At 41.8% G+C, this 19,627-nt stretch overlaps 2 protein-coding genes across 3 annotated transcripts; both read left to right on the top strand.

Annotated features, from left to right (window-relative positions):
* Positions 1 to 7,404: 7,404 nt before the first annotated feature.
* Positions 7,405 to 15,765, top strand: LOC111850827 (poly(A) polymerase gamma-like). Of its 2 annotated transcripts, XM_023825127.2 has the most exons (14): positions 7,411 to 7,565; positions 8,733 to 8,900; positions 9,083 to 9,149; positions 11,114 to 11,195; positions 11,457 to 11,566; positions 11,672 to 11,725; positions 11,820 to 11,931; positions 12,085 to 12,174; positions 12,662 to 12,800; positions 12,902 to 12,974; positions 13,045 to 13,165; positions 14,362 to 14,446; positions 14,635 to 14,688; positions 15,626 to 15,765. In XM_023825127.2, exons 1-14 carry the CDS (start codon positions 7,549 to 7,551, stop codon positions 15,747 to 15,749), a joined length of 1,296 nt encoding a protein of 431 aa, XP_023680895.2. In that variant the 5' UTR covers positions 7,411 to 7,548; the 3' UTR covers positions 15,750 to 15,765. The 2 variants fall into 2 exon arrangements, with proteins under 2 accessions (XP_023680899.1, XP_023680895.2); XM_023825131.2 differs by lacking the exons at positions 12,902 to 12,974; positions 13,045 to 13,165; positions 14,362 to 14,446; positions 14,635 to 14,688; positions 15,626 to 15,765 and having other exon boundaries at positions 7,405 to 7,565; positions 12,662 to 12,804.
* A 307-nt stretch (positions 15,766 to 16,072) lies between these two features.
* Positions 16,073 to 19,589, top strand: LOC140581363 (poly(A) polymerase gamma-like). The gene is made up of 8 exons (XM_072703919.1): positions 16,073 to 16,176; positions 16,673 to 16,794; positions 16,913 to 17,073; positions 17,171 to 17,280; positions 17,365 to 17,534; positions 17,723 to 17,803; positions 18,026 to 18,082; positions 18,287 to 19,589. The coding sequence occupies exons 1-8, from the start codon at positions 16,083 to 16,085 to the stop codon at positions 18,383 to 18,385; spliced, it is 894 nt and encodes a 297-aa protein (XP_072560020.1). The 5' UTR covers positions 16,073 to 16,082; the 3' UTR covers positions 18,386 to 19,589.
* Positions 19,590 to 19,627: the final 38 nt, after the last annotated feature.

The raw sequence follows: 19,627 nt of genomic DNA, 5'->3' as shown, positions 1-19,627 counted from the left end.
TTTGTGTCAGGAATAAGGCATGCCCTATTAACAATAATACGAAGTTAAAAGAACGGTATTTGGCATTTACACCACCGCCAATTTACAGTACTTTACGTGGAAGTATATGATACATTTTAAAAGAAAGTTATGATAGGAGAAATGATTAAACATAATCTAGTCTAGGAATATTAATATATCGCAGTAACCTGTTGGTCAATGACGTTTAGGAAATAGCCTAAAACTGCATCCAGAACTACGGTAAGGTGAAAGTATAGACCTACGTTTACATCATAAATGTGTTTCATGTTTTTCTCATGGGAAGCTAAAGCACATAACAGACTGCGAACAGAGCTTCTTTCTTTCGTCTTTCACTGTACAATCTTGTTGACAAATATACTGGTCAATATACGGCGAGCGCTCAATGCCGTAACTGTGCTCCAGACCACTTCAATTTGTTTGCGGCCGGACTTGAGCACACAAGGCCCCATTGAAGTAGTTTGGACTGAAACGCGGACAGATGGAGAGTGGAGAGGTTAGCTTTGCCAAACCCCGCAGTGACCTTTCTGGGGAGAATTAAATCACTCTGGCCTCGTCGCTTGTCCTAAATTACAGCCCTATATCCCCCAAGATGTTACTCTCAATGCTACCGCCCATACATTCCTTTCTCCTGTCCGAGGTATCCGAAAGCTACAGGACGAAGACATTGCCTCACTGGGCATTTTATTGGCATCGTAAGGTCCGTGGTGGCTAACAAGATTGCGATGCTTCATTACCGTCGCTAGCCATGATTAGTACAAATGTTGTGTACTGGCGGCTAATACTGGGCGTATATCCAAACAGAACTTCATTTGGAAGTGAATTAAATTATCCCGTCTATAGCGTACGCTCTGGTAAATGTGTGTATGAACGACCATTGACATAAATATACAGCTTTGCCTCGACTTGTGCTCGCACAGGACGTGGGAATTTGGCCTTATCTCTATATTCACATATACTTTACTGGGTTCATACTTTGTTACAAGATAGATATGGACAGTGGGTCATTACACGGCCGGCAGCGCTGCCCATTCTCCTACACCAGTTACACTAAGCGATACTCCCGCTAACCTCCTATACACCTGCTTTCCGGCGTCTCTCGATCAGGTGTATATTATTTACTATAGACTTCGGACGTAAATGATATTGAACGTGATTCGATCAGGCGTAACTCGATGTAAGGCTGTATATTTTGTTGTCACATGTTTAAATCTTCGAAAAGCGTGGAGATATAGGACTGTGAGGGGGAAATATTGTGTCGCACTTACTAATGTAATAGAAATGAAATAAAAATACAACTCTGTAAAGGGCAATGATCTCAGGCTGAATTTTGTGTACAAAAGTGATATATGGTGTTCAGTGTTTACGCCGCCAAAGGCAGTGTGTGCACATCGTGGATTTCCTCTTACAGCAACGAAGTTTAGGCGTGCATGCATTCACGCCGTGTAGGTAGTGGTGAGTCATCATTGATCACCCTGTGTTTGTTTCCCGGGGTAGATTCTGGTGCATCGCGAACCTATAGATGGGTAAGGAGTTATTAAAATTATAGGTGAAATAAAGCAAAATGGTGTCATTTTTTTCTTCAGTCTAGACTGACAAATAACACAATTCTAGTTAATTGGCCTAGCTTCTAGATAAGACTAGAAAGTTACATAATTATATTACATATTTGCTGAATAATATATGTGTGTCTGTGTGTGTGTCTGTGTGTGTGTGTGTGTAAATTAATTAATTGTAAGGGCACTCCTGTGACCTTTCTTAAGGCCTATAGTCTATGGATTATACCAGGGGTGGGTAGACTTACCCAGAAAGGTTCGTTGGGTTTTCACTGCAACTCCCTAATTATATTACTAATTAGAGGACTGACTGGCTGAAGAGTCCTCACACCTGGGTTTGAACAGCTGACCTAAAGGTTATCCCAAAAACCTGCATACACACCGGCCCTTTGTGGATAAGATTGGCCACCCCAGGATTATACCCTATACAAGACAAGTTGTATTATAGATATCTGTGCTTATTGAATAACTTTAATAACTTGACATATTTGAATTATTATATATTTTGAAATTTGGTTTGTTCATTAGACTACGCGAAGTATTATTTATACTGAATGAAGGTTTTTGTGTCGTAGATGACGTACAGTCAATGTTAAAGCATTCAACTTGCAATTAGATTTCCGTTATAGCTCTCTCTGTTAGTTTCAAAACCAAGTTTTTTTTTATTAAACCCTGTCATTCCGGTTAAGACCTACTAGTTAGGTTATCGTTAGGTGTCGTTTTGTTGTAAGTAATAATAATCAATAAAATTATACCTTACTAGGATTTTTTGTAGCCGATAATATTGTATTTGTTAGTTTAGAGATTTGCCTCTACATTGGCTTCCTATAATTTCGTATTTTCCGGCGGAACGTGAAATAATTTGCAAAGATCAAGGCTACAAGCTCCCTCTAGCGTTCGAGGAGAGCTGTTTTTTGGCCGAGCAAAACAAGAGCAAGAAGTTGAAATCGTGATTTAAAATACAGGAACATACACTGCCGCTTCATAAGAAAAGATATATTTCATTATTCGTGCTGGATTTGATTAGTAAGTCGGATCATTTTAGTGATATTCAGTCATTACGGCTTTTGTCTTCTTATATACCACGAAACAGTTTCATAGTATTTTAAATTCCTCAGTCTTTATAAAATCTATTTAAAGGTGTTTAGTGGTTAAAGACATTGAAGATACAGAACGCGACTGGTTTTATTTGTATTTTTTTAAGCGTTGCATGTAGATGAATGAGTATTATCAGCGAAAAAAGTTACAACCCTGTAGATTGTTTTACGTTTGTTTTACGTTTTATTAAAGAATGGTTTGATGATAAAGAAGGACATTTTGCAATAATTTTAAAACTAATATACAAGTCCATAAAAATAGAAGACAAACTTCAAAAATGTGTATTTTAATTACGCTTTGTAATCACGATTTACAGCCAAACTATATTCTGTAATGTTCACTTCGTTTTTGTAGTATTGGTTTTGAATGTTTAAATACAATTTCGTGGTAATGTAGAAAGGTGCTGAATTATTTGATTGCATGTTTTTTAAAATAAAGATCGACTTTAATATTTTTTTGCAGAAATAAACTTTATCTGCACTTTGAGTGAATGTAAAAAGATAAGCTTTACTAAATAATAACAGAATCCGAGGACGCCAATTATTGTTTTTTGTATAGTTATTGCTGTTGTTATTAACTCCGTAACCACTATCAGGGTAATCGGTTACAAGACGGGGAAAAAATATTATTAATTAAAAATTAAAGTAACAATAATGATAAAAAATACCTTCAGACATTAAATGTCCGAGAAAGAACACCTAGGTATTTTTGTTATTGTTTTTTCCATCAGTAATTACATTATCTCTGTGTTTCACTTTAAAATAAGGGATCAGCTTATCCGTTAGTAATGTACCATTACATTGCTTTTACATTACAAGAACAACAAAAAATTCGATATGAAAGCAAGTTTTCACACAAACGAGTCACTGACTTTCCGCATGTCTGTAACTTAATACATCGCTACACTGTAATTATTTTGCGCAAAAAAGTTTCACGCAGTTATGCCCTTATGAATTAACTGTCAAAGATTTTTATTGGCGGATTTGTTATGAATAAAATCACCGCAAATCATACAATTCTAATTATTGCACGATGAAAACCCCACGACATTACCTGCCATAAACTGTGATTAAGATGGCGCTTCACCTGTATCCCTATTGAGGAGAGCAGTAATAACTTTTGTAGTGAAATACCCAATAGGGTCGTATTACTTAATAATTCTTCCGCATAAATCTTATTGGTTTATAACTTTTGTCACAACAGAAAAACAAAAACAATTTCATAGCGATCTCGGGTTTAATTAATAGGCCTGTTTTGTCGGAGTATCAAATAAATTAGAATGCCACATATTATGTAAATACACGCGGGAACAGCCATAGAACAAATCAGAAAGAGAAGACATAATAAGAGAATAATGGATTTGAAAGAATGAAATAAGCTAATGAATAAACGATTGGACCATTCGACGTCAGTGGAGAATGCAGCAGTGACATTTTAATCGTTAACACTGACACGCATTTAAAGCGAAACACGTGCTTTTTAATGGCTCAGTAAAGAATTAAGTACTAAAACATGACCTTAACCATGTCAAAGAGATTCCATCCTTAATATGTCGTGTTAGATGAATAACATCATATTGCCTTTCAGAATGTTTTTGCGAATGTTTTTTAATCATATGCCTAGACGTTAACACCATTTTATTTGTGACAGTGGTATTTAAGCAGTATCTTATGAGTGTTACAGAAAACGTTACATGGAAAGGTTGTTACACCGCAACGAGGCGTGAAAACATTTTAAATAGTTGCGAAGAGCATCTGTAATTAATATATAATCATGGAAATAAATTAGGCCCATAATCTAATCAGGTGCCAATGAGCCTGTTCAGATCTTCTCTCAGATCTTCAAACTGTTACCATGGCCTTCTAACATTCTCAGAAATTTTCTCAAAAATGTCCCTTCTAACGTATGGTGTAGTTAGAACCCGCCTATAAAATAGAAATTATTGAAATACTGCATGTTTGAAGGCCATACCTATACCTAAGAGACAAGACAGGATCTTGAGAACTCTCAGATCCAGTTAAATCAGCTATTATCAGTTTTCTTTTGCATGCATTATTTTCCCCAAGTCAGTTTTTAAACTGCAGTAATTGATGTGTCATTTACCAACACTGTGAAACTTTCACTGCACTTGTACAGTTATACTGTTTTACTGATCCATTGAAAAACAAGTATACTGTGAAAAATGTTTGGATCATCAGAAAGAATGAATCATAAGAATGTGTGGTTCATCAGGTTAGGACACTGATCAGAATGTTGCCGGTTCAAATCCCAGGGTCGACAGAGTGATGTCACCGTTGGGCATTTGAGCCCCCAATCGTTCCGTGGACTGTTTCATCGTGCCACTTCGGATAAAAAAAAACATCTGATGAATAGAATAAATTACATTTGCCTGTAAAAAAGGGGGGGACACTGTTCTAAAGGAAAACTCATACACATCGGCCTATATCATTTCTGAAGAACTGGATGGATCACCTGGAAATTTGTAAATTAATAAATGTGTGAATGCTGTGAGTTCCGGTTGTGATATGTACACCTGAAAATACATGTATTCATTACACTAAGACGATTTGCAGAATCTTTCCCCACCTATTACGTGGTTACTTGTACTCCTCTGTATGTTTTAGCGTCCAGGTTTGAAAATGTCATTTATATTTTTAAATATTTATATTCTATTTCTCTTTTCTATTTCTCTTTTCTCTTTCGCACCATGCCCAGCTTTTTCTATGACAGAACAGTAAGAACCGTAACAGACACACTAATGATATGCACGGAACCCATTTTTCCCCTTGTGCACGGTCTACAGTACAGTTGGTTCATTTACATATAACTGAGTCTTTTATCCAGAAAGGCTTACAGTTGAGGGAAGGACTACACTTTATGTATGCTACCGGGGATTTTACCCCCTTGATCTGTGTCGCTAGCTCGACGCTCTATTTGTTGTACTATAGGAGCACGTTAGCATGAATAAAAATCGTACTTTAGTTAAACGTGCTAAAGCTAATACTGAATCAAACTCAAGATCGCGTGGTCAGAAAGTACGAAACAAATGTCCCATATTGGTTCAAAACGGGATATAGCATTCAGCCTGGTTCCTCTCTGTTTCTCATGAATGAAGGGTTTCTTCATTGCTTTATGGGACTTCACTCCTGCTTCTAGGAGCCTGATATGAACTGTCCTAGCAGTGCACTTCACACCTGTACTTAATGTTTCTCATTCCTTTAGAAGGTCACTTGATGTCACCCTACGATTCATGAGACACTGCTAGAGAAGTTGACGGTCATCTCTGGCATTAGAATGTTGCTTCTGCCCTCTGCCTGGCTGGCTTCTGGTCGTTCCCAGTGTCTCTTGCTTCACCTTATTCTTGTGTACTGCTGTCTTAGAAACTTTGAGCCTGGAAGCAACCTGCTGCTCAGTGTAGCCTTCTGCCAGCAGAACCACGATTAAAGCAGGATTTAAAAATGCAGCTTTTTTTTTATATGGAGTGGTCTCTTCATTTTTTCCAGAGCTGTATATTTTTTCTTAACTTTTGTTTATTTTACTTAAGAGTAATGTGTATCAGTGTAATACTAAAATAAATACTGTATGTCCTAAACATGAACCGTTTTAATAGATACCGAACACATTTTGTTTGATGATCCAGTTCTTCCCCAGAGATACAGAACCTCTTTTTCTTTTAGTTCTTGTATATATTGAATATACTGATCAGAATAATGTTATTTATTAAAAGCTGGTATAAAAATTAAATTTTGTTCTCTTGTTTGTTTTATATATGTACATTATTAATAATTCCATAGCATCTGTTTTGTGGCATGCATTATTTTTTTGCCAATAAGACATAGACACAAAAAAATCCTGCCTGAGATAGATGTGTCTGATATAAATCAGGTGACTGTTGCGCTGTATTATAACTACAATGCATAATGCTTTTCTAATTTGTAATAACCCTCATTAATATTAACATTAATTAATGATTATTAATATTGAATATTTTTCATAAGATCCGCAATTTTATAATTATCCAGTCTTATTACCTTTCTAAGTAAAAGAAAATAAATAATAATAAATAAATAAGTTAATATCCATGTGAGATGGCGTAGTTACAATGTTTCGTTTTATATTTAAGTTACTACTCAAGTTGCATGTTGTCTAAGGAAATTATGTCAAAAATAAATTAAGATGAATATTTTTAATTTCATCAATATTTCCCATGTATTTCATTAATGCACAGAATACCTGGCATTGACAAATAACTATCGTATATATATATATATATATATATATATATACATATATATATATATATATATATATATATATATATATATATATATATATATATATATATATATATATATATATATATAGATACATATATATATATATATATATATATATATATATATATACACATACATATATACATATATACACACACACACACACATACCTTTCAGACTCTATACAGGTTCCATAAGCCTAGGCGTTTGCGTTTAACTATACACTGCAAAATTTATTTTAATGTTTTGGGAAATAATGTAGCCTAGCTGAGATTTTATTTACACACATCGCTGAGTAAGTGGCAAACCACGACATCGTATTTTAATGGTTGTAACGTTATGTAACCACGCTGTACCTCTTTACATGAGCCAATAAGATAAGAAATAAAATAAATAATTACGGGAACGGAGTTTTTTTTCTTTCAATTGACAGCGAGGGCGCGCTGAGGCTGTCGGGATAGATAGAACCGGTGGGCGCCATATTGGAGGAGCTGCAACTATTGTTATAAATTCGTACTGGACTGTTGCTGGCTCTGCGTATATGTTTTCTTTAAAATTGCCAGTTGGGCGAGTGAAATAAAACAAATCATCAGGAGGTCATGAAAGAAATGTCAGCGTAAGTGGCTGTCGTCTCGTCCGCTAAGGTTAAGTCCTCCGTTGTACATCTCGGTCACCGAGTGTGAGGAGCTGGTTAGCAAACACGCTAATGCTAAGGCTGCTGCCGAGCGGTTAGCGGCGCACCCAGCCAGCGGTTACGGGGTTTTAGTTTTAAAAACACGGCGCCGTTGACAGAGACCTTCGAGTTGACACGGCTTGTTTCTTTGTGTTTTACGTGGTTGGAGACGAGGACAAAGATGCTGCCGGTCGTCTGGCATCCGTACGGGTGGTTATGCTCTCGACGCGTCCGTCTGGCGGTGCGGGCGGTCATTGCCCATCCGACGGACTGGCCGATGGTCTGACAACAGGTCGGCGAGATTCATTACCTGGCACCAGTCGAAATGCTTAAACCTTTTAATCTGGCTCCCATCTGTAGACCATCCTAACTCAGATTTCTGTCTAGGTAACGAGGTGTTTGTATCGGTGTGCTAACGCTAACCTCCTCCCCCTGTCTCCGACTCGGATGTTTCGGTGCCTGATCTGTTTTGTTTTCTCTGTGTTTTGGGCGTCTTTCATCCGCCTGTTCTCTCTGACCAAGCCCACCGGCTACGTACTTTTGGCCGAATTTGAAACCGCCATCCGGGATGGCCGATCTCCAGGGGCGTCAGGCGTCCGCTTGTCTGAATGTATTAAAACGCAGCCGCTCGCTGCCTTGTGTGTGATTAGACGTTCTGGACCGTGGGGCGTGGTACACGGGGATCCGGGGGTGTTTTGCTTTTTCTTCCGCTAACATTTGGTACCTTTCTGTTATGTGGCACATGCGATCGCACCGCTTTTTATCCAGTTTGGCAAAATATAGGTGTGACTGCGTTTATATCGCACATATAACCTGATGCATTAACGACTTCGAATGCAGTTTGTCCGGCAAATTAAACTCCTGCTGTGGGTGGTATTTTCTTTAGGAGATGAATAAATGTGAATATGAAAATAACTGCACAGCTCTGTCACACTTGCTAAATAGTCACTTTTCACCTTTAAAGTGCAAAACGATGTGTTGTTTGGTTTCTGCTTTCTAATGAAGTGTACCGGGTCACTCGCAGTTCGGTGTGCACTTGTGCACAGACACCAAGTGTCATTTACCTGCGTGTAGGGTACAGTCAGTTGATCCCTGTTCTTCACATTGCAGGTCCCGTACCAGTATGCTTGGTGGACAGCAGCCTCAGAAACACTATGGAGTTACATCCCCCATCAGCTTGGCACACCCTAAGGAATCTGACCACATGTACACCCAGAAACTCATAGAGGCAATGAAGCCCTTTGGAGTATTTGAGGATGAAGTTGAGCAGAATCACAGGTGGGGGATTAGTAAATCGTGGTAACATAATAGTGCTTTTCCGCCATCATACAGGAACTGACCTGTGCATGAGCTGTGCCCCGAGTACGGCATGGTACCAGCTTGCTTCAGTTTTACACCCAGAAGTCCAGCCCAGTCCACAGCTGGTTTATGATAATCCTCTTTTATCTTGATAATTGCAGGTTGGCAGTTCTGGGAAAGCTTAACTCATTGGTCAGGGAATGGATTGCTGAGATTAGTGAAGAGAAGGTAAGGCTTTGTCTGTCGTGAAATTGGCAACGGGCATTTAAAATTTTGCTAAACCAAGTTTAGCAACTGAAGGGTTTTGTAATCACTTGTTGCCAGTATTATACAAACCCTTTCCCTCCATTATACTGTGAAAGCAGGCAGTGTGTGGGATGAGCGCTGATATTATTGGTGCTGATATGTAAATGAAGAGTCTCAGGTGCCTGCATGCCGCACGTAGCTTTAGTTATACAGAGGGTCCAAAATGAACTTTCTGATTCCCCGGCCAGGGTGGCTGTTAAATGAAGAAATCAGCCGGCCAAGCCTATTTATTTACCAGTAAAAATAGTAAATGGTGTTGTTTTTGGTCACATTTGCTTTCATTTTAAAGGTTTGCTTACTCCTTGTAAATATCGCCACATCACTTTTAATTAGGGCTGCCGTGATGAACCGACATAGTCGATGACGTCGACGCATCATTTAAAAATTATTTTGATGACATTATCATTATGATTTCCAAAACGCTTCATTGTAACATGTTTTCCTTTGATATCTCTCTGTAATTATGGGAATAGTTCAAATTATCACAAATAAAAAAGGTGGTTTTTACACTGTGCGAAATTCAATGGCATACCACAGCGGCATAGTGCTATGCATGAGTGCCTGAAGAGAAAACGCACAGGAGCTATTCTGGACCGCCAGAATAAGCAAAACAGCCATAAGTATTGTCTATTCATGTTTATTAAATTACCATTAGTACAGAGAGTTTTTAACATCTTTTGTCCTTGTAGCTGCATCATTACACTCATCATTAAAGCCGTAAACTTGTCTGCTAGCTAATTTAGAAGTATTTGAGAAAATGTTAAGGGTAAAATCTGGGCTTATTCTGCATGGATTGATGGTGCCGGTGTGTGTTCGTGCACATTGGGCTTGTTGGGCCCAGTGTTATAATCGTAAACTAAAACGAAAACGGTTACTAAATAAAGGAAAATTTGTGAACTGAAATAAAAATGAAAAGTGTTTACTTTAATCAGCAAAAAGCACCAGCACACTGCCATCTTTTAACCTTGCTTATCCACAATATCTCCTCTTTTAGAAGATGATGTGGCTGCTGATCTGTCCCTTTCTTGACTTCAGTGCTTATCTCTTCCATGATGTACCTAAACAGTTGCATGTGGCACACTCCGCTAAACAAGTTTTGTAAGCATATGCCAGATGTATACAGATTACTAACCTTTGAACATCACAATACTTAATGATAGATTAATCGACCAGTCAGCAAAATAGTCTATAGATTTATCCAAAGAAAAATAGTTGTTATTGGTAGCCCTACTTTCATTTAGCCGGACAGTTACTGGCAGCAAGTGAAAGTTAGGGTAGGGGTGGGTCTTAACAGAGTGTTGTGTGTGTGTGTGTGTGTGTGTGTGTGTGTGTGTGTGTGTGTGTGTGTGTGTGTGTGTGTGTGTGTGTGTGTGTGTGTGTGTGTGTGTGTGTGTGTGTGTGTGTGTGTGTGAGAAACTCCGATGAACAGAAGCAGAATGCCTGTAAATCCTGAGAAACTCAGGATAGTGTTATTACCTGACTTTTGGTATAAACATCTACCCAATAATGTGGCGGATAGTCTTCTGGGTTTTACTCAGTACATGGAAAATCCTGCTTGCATTTGGCACCTGGTGGGTGTTAATTTCAGACCCTGGTCATACACATAGCATGAGTTTCTACATCTATCTACACTTTTTAAAATGTGATGCCAATAACTATGTGTGTTTCCTAAAAACCAGTGTAGCATGTGTAAATATCTTTTTTTCTTTTTCTGTGCCTTTTAGAGTACTTATTACATTTCATAGATGTTCTGGTGTGCCATTGTGGCATTGGTAAATCTCAACCTTGTATTGATTATAAAATAAGAAGGTGCTTTCAGTTTTCATGAATTCTGATTTCAAGTAATTCTCATGCATACTTGGTCCTTGTCTTTTTTCTTTTTACAGGATCTTCCACCTTCAGCAATAGCAAACGTGGGTGGTAACATTTTTACGTTTGGTTCTTACAGACTTGGAGTTCACACCAAAGGTATGAGGAACGAGAGCCATTTTTGGGAACATAATACATTAGTAAATGCTCTTAAACATATTTTCTTTGTGCATAGGTTTTTTGTGGCTGTATTGGTAATTTACAGTGCTTGTATTTTTGTAGATTGCTCAGAACAGAAACTTGGCAGAAAACCATAATATAAATGAGGTGATTTCAAAGCCAGGGATTACTGAATAGCTCAGAGGGGCCTATTTGAAGGTTTGAGGCGTCAGTGTGACCCGTCGTTTGTCTTCCACGCAGGAGCGGACATCGACGCTCTGTGTGTGGCTCCCCGTCATGTGCAGAGGGAAGACTTCTTCCAGTCTTTCTTTGAAAAACTCAAAAAGCATGAAGAGATCAAGGACCTGAGGGTGAGAGCTTGTAAACGTTGGTTCCTCATGCTGGTAGACTCCGTGACGGCTTGCCAGCCTTGCAGCTGTGCCGTTGACAGATGTTTCCAAATTGTTTCCTTCCAGGCCGTTGAAGACGCTTTCGTGCCAGTTATTAAATTTAAGTTTGATGGGATTGAGGTAAGGCTCCTACTGGCCACAGCCGCCCAAATCCGTATTTAAGCTTATTTCTTGGAAAGATGCAGCTTTTGACAGTCTGCCTTCACTCATGCAGATCGATCTCTTATTCGCGAGGTTGGCTCTCCAATGTATCCCTGAAAATCTGGACCTCCGTGGAGACTCTCACCTCAGGAACCTCGACATCCGTTGTATCCGCAGTCTGAACGGTGAGATTTCTCTGAGTGTCCCTTGTGGGAGCAATTTTTTTTCTTGCTCTATGTTTGTGTCTTTGATTGGGTGTTGGGGAAGTAGCTGATCTCTCCTATCCTGCACACCCAGACTCCTAATTTCATCCTAATGTCGCTTTGCTCAACCCACAGGTTGCAGGGTCACTGACGAAATCCTGTCTTTGGTGCCAAATAAGGAGAACTTCAGGCTTACATTGAGAGCTATTAAGCTGTGGGCCAAACGTAAGTAAGACGCCACTCGACAATCCCTGAATGCACTGAAATGCACCACTTCACTGAACTCGTACTGAAAAACATTCAACTCTCAGAATCCACTGAATGTTTTCCAGAAGATGTTTATGGTTGAGCTTTGGGTTGAGCACTGGTGGGGCTCCATCCATGTAAGGGGGTTGTATTGGCTGGTTTTGATAATTTTTATTTTTTTTTTGGGGGGGGGGGGGGGTTTACAACCCTCCCATCACCCCCATGGTTTACGCCAATACTTATGCCGGTTGCCTTTTGACTTATGTGAATGTTTGTTTGTTTGACTTATTTTTGGTTCGGCTGGCCAACAAATTGATCATGAGCTTTTCTTTCCCCAGATGTCTTTTTTTTTTTTCCTGCAAAACTTAGCAGTGATGTAGCTTTTCCTGCTTTAAATGTACGTGCTTTTGTATGGAAAGGTACTATATATAAAAGGGAGAGTTATTGATGTTTGAATGTGTGCCAGGTCGTGGGATTTACTCCAACATGTTGGGCTTCCTGGGCGGCGTCTCCTGGGCCATGCTGGTGGCCAGAACCTGCCAGCTGTACCCAAACGCCGTGGCCGCCACACTGGTGCACAAGTTCTTCCTCGTCTTTTCCAAGTGGTGAGTGGCCGTCTGCGTCAGTCACTCTTTTGGTGATCGATAGTTTTCCCGGATGGATGTTGTGAGAATCCCATCCCCCTCCATCCCATGCTGCCCCTCAGGGAGTGGCCTAACGCAGTGCTGTTGAAGCAACCGGAAGAGAGCAACCTGAACCTGCCCGTCTGGGACCCACGGGTGAGTTATCCCGCTCGCGTGGCGCTGTAGCGTCCAGAGCAGCCGCTGACTCCTCTCCTCCTTCCTCCAGGTGAACCCGTCGGACAGGTACCACCTCATGCCCATCATCACACCCGCCTACCCTCAGCAGAACTCCACCTACAACGTCTCCACCTCCACGCGCACCATCATGAGCGAGGAGTTCCGAACCGGTGCGTGGGAGTGTGTCGTGTCCGTCCTGAGCGTTCCTGTTCTTAACCCTTTAGCCTGATTGCTGACAGTCCGGTTAATACTCTCCAGCTACCGAAGAGACCTGCTTTGTAAATGGAAAGAAACCTTGTATAACATTAGCAAGGCTTCATTCTCAGGGTGTCCCAATCCTCTGTCTACCTGCTTACCCGGGGTTTCCCCCCATGGTGTTTCATGGGTCTTTTATTTTAGCACTTTATTGGGCAGTGATGACCCTGCTTCGTGGTATTATTAGGGTAGCACTGCACTTACCACTTCTGTCATTTATCTGAGCATTGGTTACTTTGTTTGCTGATTTTTTTTTTTTAGAGAAATATAAAACCTCTTATGTATTAAACAGCTGTCCTCGTCTAATAAGTGTTTTTGTACACTTAGTGACAGTGTTATTACGTAGAAAAAATACATTTTAAAACAAATGTGACTTGGAATTGGATTGACTAAGAAGAAGATCGTATGTATATTTTGGATCAAGGGTGTGAGTACTAGGGTTGCCCAATATTGGAAAATATTCAAATATCGCAATGTGATTTCTTTGCGACAAATGTTACGATATTTATAAAGCATAAGAAGGAGCTGAAAATTTGCCGAAATAAACTATAGCCAAATATCGCTAAGTTTTGTTTACTGTGACACATTGGTGAATCTTACTGTGGAGCCCCTCCCCCCTCCCCACACGCTGTTTCAAATATCAGAATAGCATTGCTTTTGAAAATATTGTCAAAATATCATATACTGCGGTATAATCTATGAACCCAGGTTTAATCTCAACTCAATTGACTATCTCAGCCCTTGCAATGTGACGGTTGCATGTGCATTATGTGCAATGTCGATATTAACCGATATTAATGCCACACATCGCGCCAGCCTCATCAGACTGTGTGTCTCTCACGTTCTTAAAATGGTCCCGAGCTGTGAACGCAAAATGGCTTTAATCTTCAAACAAATGTCTTGAAATGTGGGTAACCAGGGTCAGAACATAACTTTGTATGAACAGCACTGAGTACAGAAGGTCTGGACCTGCCAAGCTGTTCTGTTTTATTTCAGCCTGTACTTGAAGTGATTTGCTTCGCTTTATGCTGCTGTGCCAGCATTACTGAGCCCTGGTTTCATTCTGCATGTGTTTGGTAACGAACATATTTGCGTTGCTCACCCCTGGCAGGTCTCAGCGTCACTGACGAAATTCTGCGTGGCAAGGCTGAGTGGCCGAAACTTTTCGAGCCACCAAACTTTTTCCAAAAATACAAGTACGTTCCCCCCCCCCCCCACCCCACGCATAACCATCTGCCAGCCTGAAGCTTGTCAGCTGTTCCAGGTGGTTCCGTGCCTGTCTAATGGACGCTGACCGTGAAGCTGCTCTTGTAGACGTGTTGGTTAGTCTGTCCTGCGGGCGGCAGGTCATTTGCAGTGAATCTGTTTGTTTCTTTATCTATAGACATTATATTGTGCTGACTGCCAGTGCATCCACAGAGGAGAACCACTTAGAATGGTGAGTGCCTGACGTTGTGGTATCCCTGAGCAAAGCCGTACGTCCTTACAGGAAACCGCGTGTTATTTTGTGTTTAGTAATGCTAATATGTATGTCATCCATCTTCCAAATGTAATTTTCCTATAGAGTGTCATGGTTTAATATTATTGCCCATACTGTGGTCTGTTAGTGGTGTGTGGTCAGTTTTCCACGAGTGCCTTTGACAGTCTGTGCATACAGTTGGTCTGCTTTAATTAGTACAGAGATTTTCACAGATGTAGTATTAAGATGCTGCCATTCCCTCTAGTTGTTTTTTTTTTATCCTGCATATTACTTTGGAGGAAAAAAAAATCACTTTTGAATTTGTGAAAATTTGTGCAAAATATTGGATATGTTGCAGTGTGTCCACATGGGGGCACTGTAACCTTGGTCTACTTCTGTTTGAATGCACAGAACCTTTGCTCTGGATGTGGGTGTTCAGCTTGTTACACTACTCATGTCACCTCATTGTGGATTTCGCTCTCTCATTTTTGACGATGAGACATCAAAGTAATGTGCTGTTAGTTTTTTTTTTTTTTCATGTTTTAGAGATGTGTGGTATCTGTAAATGTCAAGGGTGACAAGTGGTCCACTTAGTCACCACATCGCCCTCTTTTAAATTCAGACAGAAACTGAACTATACAGTTTTACTCACTAAAGTGGTGACTTCATAAGTTTGTAAATATAACATGACTGGCTCTTGTCATATTTAAATGACGCTAATTTCCCTACCTGGTAGTTGGATACCTTCCATGTTAGGTACCAAGAAAGTTTATGAGTTTATTTCATTGGTTGGTCTTCTGTACAGAGCTGTTTGTACACAAGCCTTCCCTCTGTTACCTGAACTTTTGCTTGTTGAATTTCGCTGTGTTTCTGATCGGAGCGACAATTTTTATGAGCTGCTTTCCTCTTTCGACAGGATCGGTCTTGTGGAGTCCAAGATAAGGGTGCTGATTGGGAACCTGGAGCGTAATGAATACATCACTCTGGCTCATGTCAATCCCCAGTCATTCCCTGGGAGCAAGGACAGCCATAGCGAGTGAGCATGCAGTGGCTGACCGGTTGGCTGTTGACCTGGGGGGTGAGGGGAGTCGCACCCTGACATTCAGATTTTGTCAAGGGTTTAATGGCTGCAAATTGCTTCAATTTTGGTTGCCTTTTCAAATACATGTAATGATGTCCATTTAGGTTAATTTGTACTAGAGCTGCCGTTCATTTTACATAGTTTCTAACATTGAGGATCCCTGTAAAGGTGCTTATGATGTACAGACACTCTATGATGTGAGCTGTCACAGGCCAAAAGCGTTAGGCTGGATTCTGAGAAATACTTGGCTTCCTGCAAAACCCTTCCATCAAACAGGAACGAGTTTGTCTCCATGTGGTTCATCGGGATCATCTTCAAAAAAGTGGAGACCCCCGAGAGCGTGAACATCGACCTGACGTACGACATCCAGGCCTTCACAGACACTGGTAAGCACGCCACTCCTATTTAAAGCTCTGCGACGTGCGGATCGCAGAAAGGCAGTCTATTTGGTGCTGCTAAAATGGGATTATTCCTGCTTTCATGCTCTCCACGCGTTAGAAGTTTTATCTCGGTGTAAAACGCTACGAAGTATTAAAACTCACTTGTGACTCCAGCAAATTCTATTGTTGTGTGTCTCAAAAGGCTCCTTATTCCTCACTATTCTGCATATTTTTATTTTATTCGGAAGTTTGAACCCTCTATGTTGGTGGTCCCAGTGCGGGAGGATGTTATGTACTATGGTAGCCTTCCCACTGCTGCCGTTGTCCGTTTTACGGTATCGTATAATGGAGCTTCACTGTAGATCCTGTTATCGGGATCGCAGCAATCGGCTTTGGCGGAACCTGGGCTCCTACAGCTTAACTTTGGGTTCTGAGTCAAAAATGGGTTCCGAGTCTGCAGAAGTCGTTCATGGAGTTGACTGTGAGTTGCCCCTCCCCTCAGTGTACAGGCAGGCCAACAACATCAACATGCTGAAGGAAGGCATGAAGATTGAAGCAACTCATGTGAAGAAGAAGCAGCTCCACCAGTATCTTCCCCCAGAGGTCCTTCAGAAGAAGAAGAAGGTAGGAGACCGCAGCCCAAAGCATCGACTTGTGGAACTGACAACATTCTTTTGCTGCCCGCCTTGTACAGTAATGCTGCATGTTAATGTATCATTAAGACATCTCCCCCCCCCTTCAGAGTTTGGCAGATATAAACCGCACCTCCAACGGAGGATCGAAACGCACTTCGCTGGACGGGAGCCAGCTAGACAGCTCCAGAGACACGGACTGCGGCACGCCATTCAGCTCCCCAACCCCCGTAAGCAAGCCCTGCAAGGCAGACTCCGACAGCGAGGACAGGTACTGGCTCTGGCTCTCACCTCAGTCTGTGTGTCTCATTACCAGTTAGTTTTGGGCCAACAGGCTGTGAGGGTCACCCAATCCTGTCTTCCCGCAGAATCTCGCCACCCAAGCCACAAGTACCTCTGTTTTGTGAAGTTTCTCCAGTGAAGGAGAATTCCTCCCCTAGCCCAGAGCAAGGCATGTCTATCCCGGTGATTGGAACAAGTACGTACCAGCTACCACCATTTTCAGTGGCTCGTGTGTAGTGTGAAATGCAGTTTAACAAGAGTGTCCCCCCTCCCCCCGCAGCTGGGAACTCCATCCCCACGCTGTTGAGTCGGGGTGTCCCACACCTTACCTCGCCCACGACCAAGCCCGTCACAGTGAACGGTACAGGCGGCACCAGCTCTGCACCCAAGAGACCACACTCTCCGCCCCCATCAGAGGAATCTCCCAAGAGGCTCAGGGGCACAGACAAGGTGGCACTGCTCATGTCTGCAGATCATTGGGGAATGGCAGGCTTCATGTCAGACAAGTGCTAATGCTCCGTGCTAATGCTCCGTGCTAATGCTCCGTGCTAATGCTCCGTGCTAATGCTCCGTGCTAATGCCCCGTGCTAATGCCCCGTGACCTTTTTTTTTCCCCCCCCCCCCTCTCCGGACTGCAGCTTTCCTCTGACAGTTCGACAGCTCAGGACCCCTGTCCCCCTTCCGAAGAGAGGCTCAAGCATAGGGACAGCCCCGTGCCGGTGGGTGTACAGTCACTGCATCTGAATGTCATGCAAAGCTGAGCCCCTCTTCCTTCCAAGCAACAGCTGCTGGGTCTCTCTGCTGTTTTCCTTTGTTCACTAGTAATCGAAAGTGGTCTCATTATTAATTCATTTTTTTAATGTTTAACATTATGTCTTAGTGATGCTCTATTGATAAACATATATTAAATGCAGGGTGCTGTCTACCCCCCCCCCCTTTAGAGTCTTGATGCCACAAAGCCCATGCCTATTCCAACCATCGACACGTCGAGAACACAGGTAAAAATACCCCCCCCCCCCCCCGCCGTCTCATGAAAGACACAACAATAGTGAAATCTGGGCAAAGACAAGGTGCTGGAAATTCCCTTGGCATAAAGAGATACTCCAACCTGTGAATAACCCTCTGTGTGTGTGTGTCTCTGCCTGTCTTTGTGTGTGTCTGTGTGTGCATGCACTCTTTCTCCTGTCTGTCATGTTTTTCAGAGGCTCTCCAGCAAGGAGCTTCCAGACGCCTCCTCCCCCCTCCCCACCAGTAACCTGCGCGTTGTCAAGAACTCGATCAGACTCACCCTAAACCGATAGCAGTCAGCCGGCGTGCTTGACACTCCTGCTCCTCCTCCGTCGTTTAATTTCAAGAGCCTCCGGTGCTTTTCCGTTTTAAAACGCCGTTGACACCGATCCACTGCCGACCTGACGGAGCCTAGAGTGAGACTGCGGTAAATGTGAAATGGACCAAGGGCCCTGTGTTGGCACTCCGGGTGAGACCCAGCGCCGCCTGAATGGAGAATGGATTTATCTAGGTCCTGCCACCTTTGCGTCGATTCCGCTTTTCTTTGCCTCATCAGGTTGTCATTACTCTTGGCGCCGAACTTGTCAAAGGCATCATTTGTGCAGTGGATACAATTTATGTAAATAACTGCCCTAAAAATCACGGTTTTCACAAAGTGTTTCTCTCCCCCTCTAATGCACTGAAAATTTCAGTTTTATTCACTGAAAGCAAGCAGTCGAAAGTCCGTTTTTGATTTCATATCTATCTCTGACTCCCGAAACCTCACCCCCTCACCTCCACCCACCCCCCCCCCCCCTTTTTTTTTTCTTTTTTTTTTGCCTGCCTCCCTTTTCAATTTTCCGTTTGATTCAGTTGGAAATAGCTGAGCTAAGAAGGACCCTTCTGTGGAAGCGGCCATGCTTCTTCAGCACCCCCCCAGCCACCCTCCAGTTTGGATGCGTCTCTCTCTCTCTCTCCCTCTCTCTCTCTCTCCGGGATGCACAGAACAGGAGCTGATAGCTGATCCCATTTTTCTCCCCGTCGTCCTGTGACAGGCTGGGTTGCTCGGCGTGTAGCGCCCGGCTATGTCATGTTTGTCGCCGTGGGATGACTTTCTGGCTTTTCTCCTCCTGCTGTTGTGACTCCCTGAGCATGAGCACGGGCTGGTGACTGCGTGTGCCTCCTACGGAGGCCCCTCCCCCCAAGGGCTCCTCTGGTGTCCGTCTTCCGAAGGGACTTCAGCTTCACTCTCTCATCTGCAGAATGATTCCACCATGATATTTGGAAGTTATACATCCATCGATCACCTACTTTGAAGATGCATTCTTTGACGGGATTATTTTATTTATATTAGCATATTTGTAACGTACTTTTATATAAATGTAAACGTCACAAACCTTGCAGTCACTTCATTTACATGCAGAGCGCTCTGTCAGATCTGTCAGTCTTTTCATTTATCACAATAAACCGTTGATTTTGGTATTGTTTTGTAAGGTAATAAATGTATTTGAAAGGGTATTTTTGTATGTAATGTATATTGCCTCCTTTAAAATAAC

Source organism: Paramormyrops kingsleyae, chromosome 20 (genome assembly GCF_048594095.1).
Source record: "Paramormyrops kingsleyae isolate MSU_618 chromosome 20, PKINGS_0.4, whole genome shotgun sequence".
Taxonomy (NCBI): Eukaryota; Metazoa; Chordata; class Actinopteri; order Osteoglossiformes; family Mormyridae; genus Paramormyrops; species Paramormyrops kingsleyae.
This window is presented reverse-complemented; position numbering and strand designations above follow the sequence as displayed.

What these genes read in the sequence shown, in the direction of transcription:
- LOC140581363 (XM_072703919.1), top strand. Translation starts at nt 16,083, where the DNA reads ATGTGGTTCATCGGGATCATCTTCAAAAAAGTGGAGACCCCCGAGAGC. An exon ending in CCAGGCCTTCACAGACACTG is followed by an intron (nt 16,177 to 16,672) that starts GTAAGCACGCCA and finishes CCCTCCCCTCAG; the next exon opens with TGTACAGGCAGGCCAACAAC. An exon ending in TATCCCGGTGATTGGAACAA is followed by an intron (nt 17,281 to 17,364) that starts GTACGTACCAGC and finishes CTCCCCCCGCAG; the next exon opens with CTGGGAACTCCATCCCCACG.
- LOC111850827 (XM_023825127.2), top strand. An exon ending in CTGAGATTAGTGAAGAGAAG is followed by an intron (nt 9,150 to 11,113) that starts GTAAGGCTTTGT and finishes TTCTTTTTACAG; the next exon opens with GATCTTCCACCTTCAGCAAT. An exon ending in GAGCGAGGAGTTCCGAACCG is followed by an intron (nt 13,166 to 14,361) that starts GTGCGTGGGAGT and finishes CACCCCTGGCAG; the next exon opens with GTCTCAGCGTCACTGACGAA.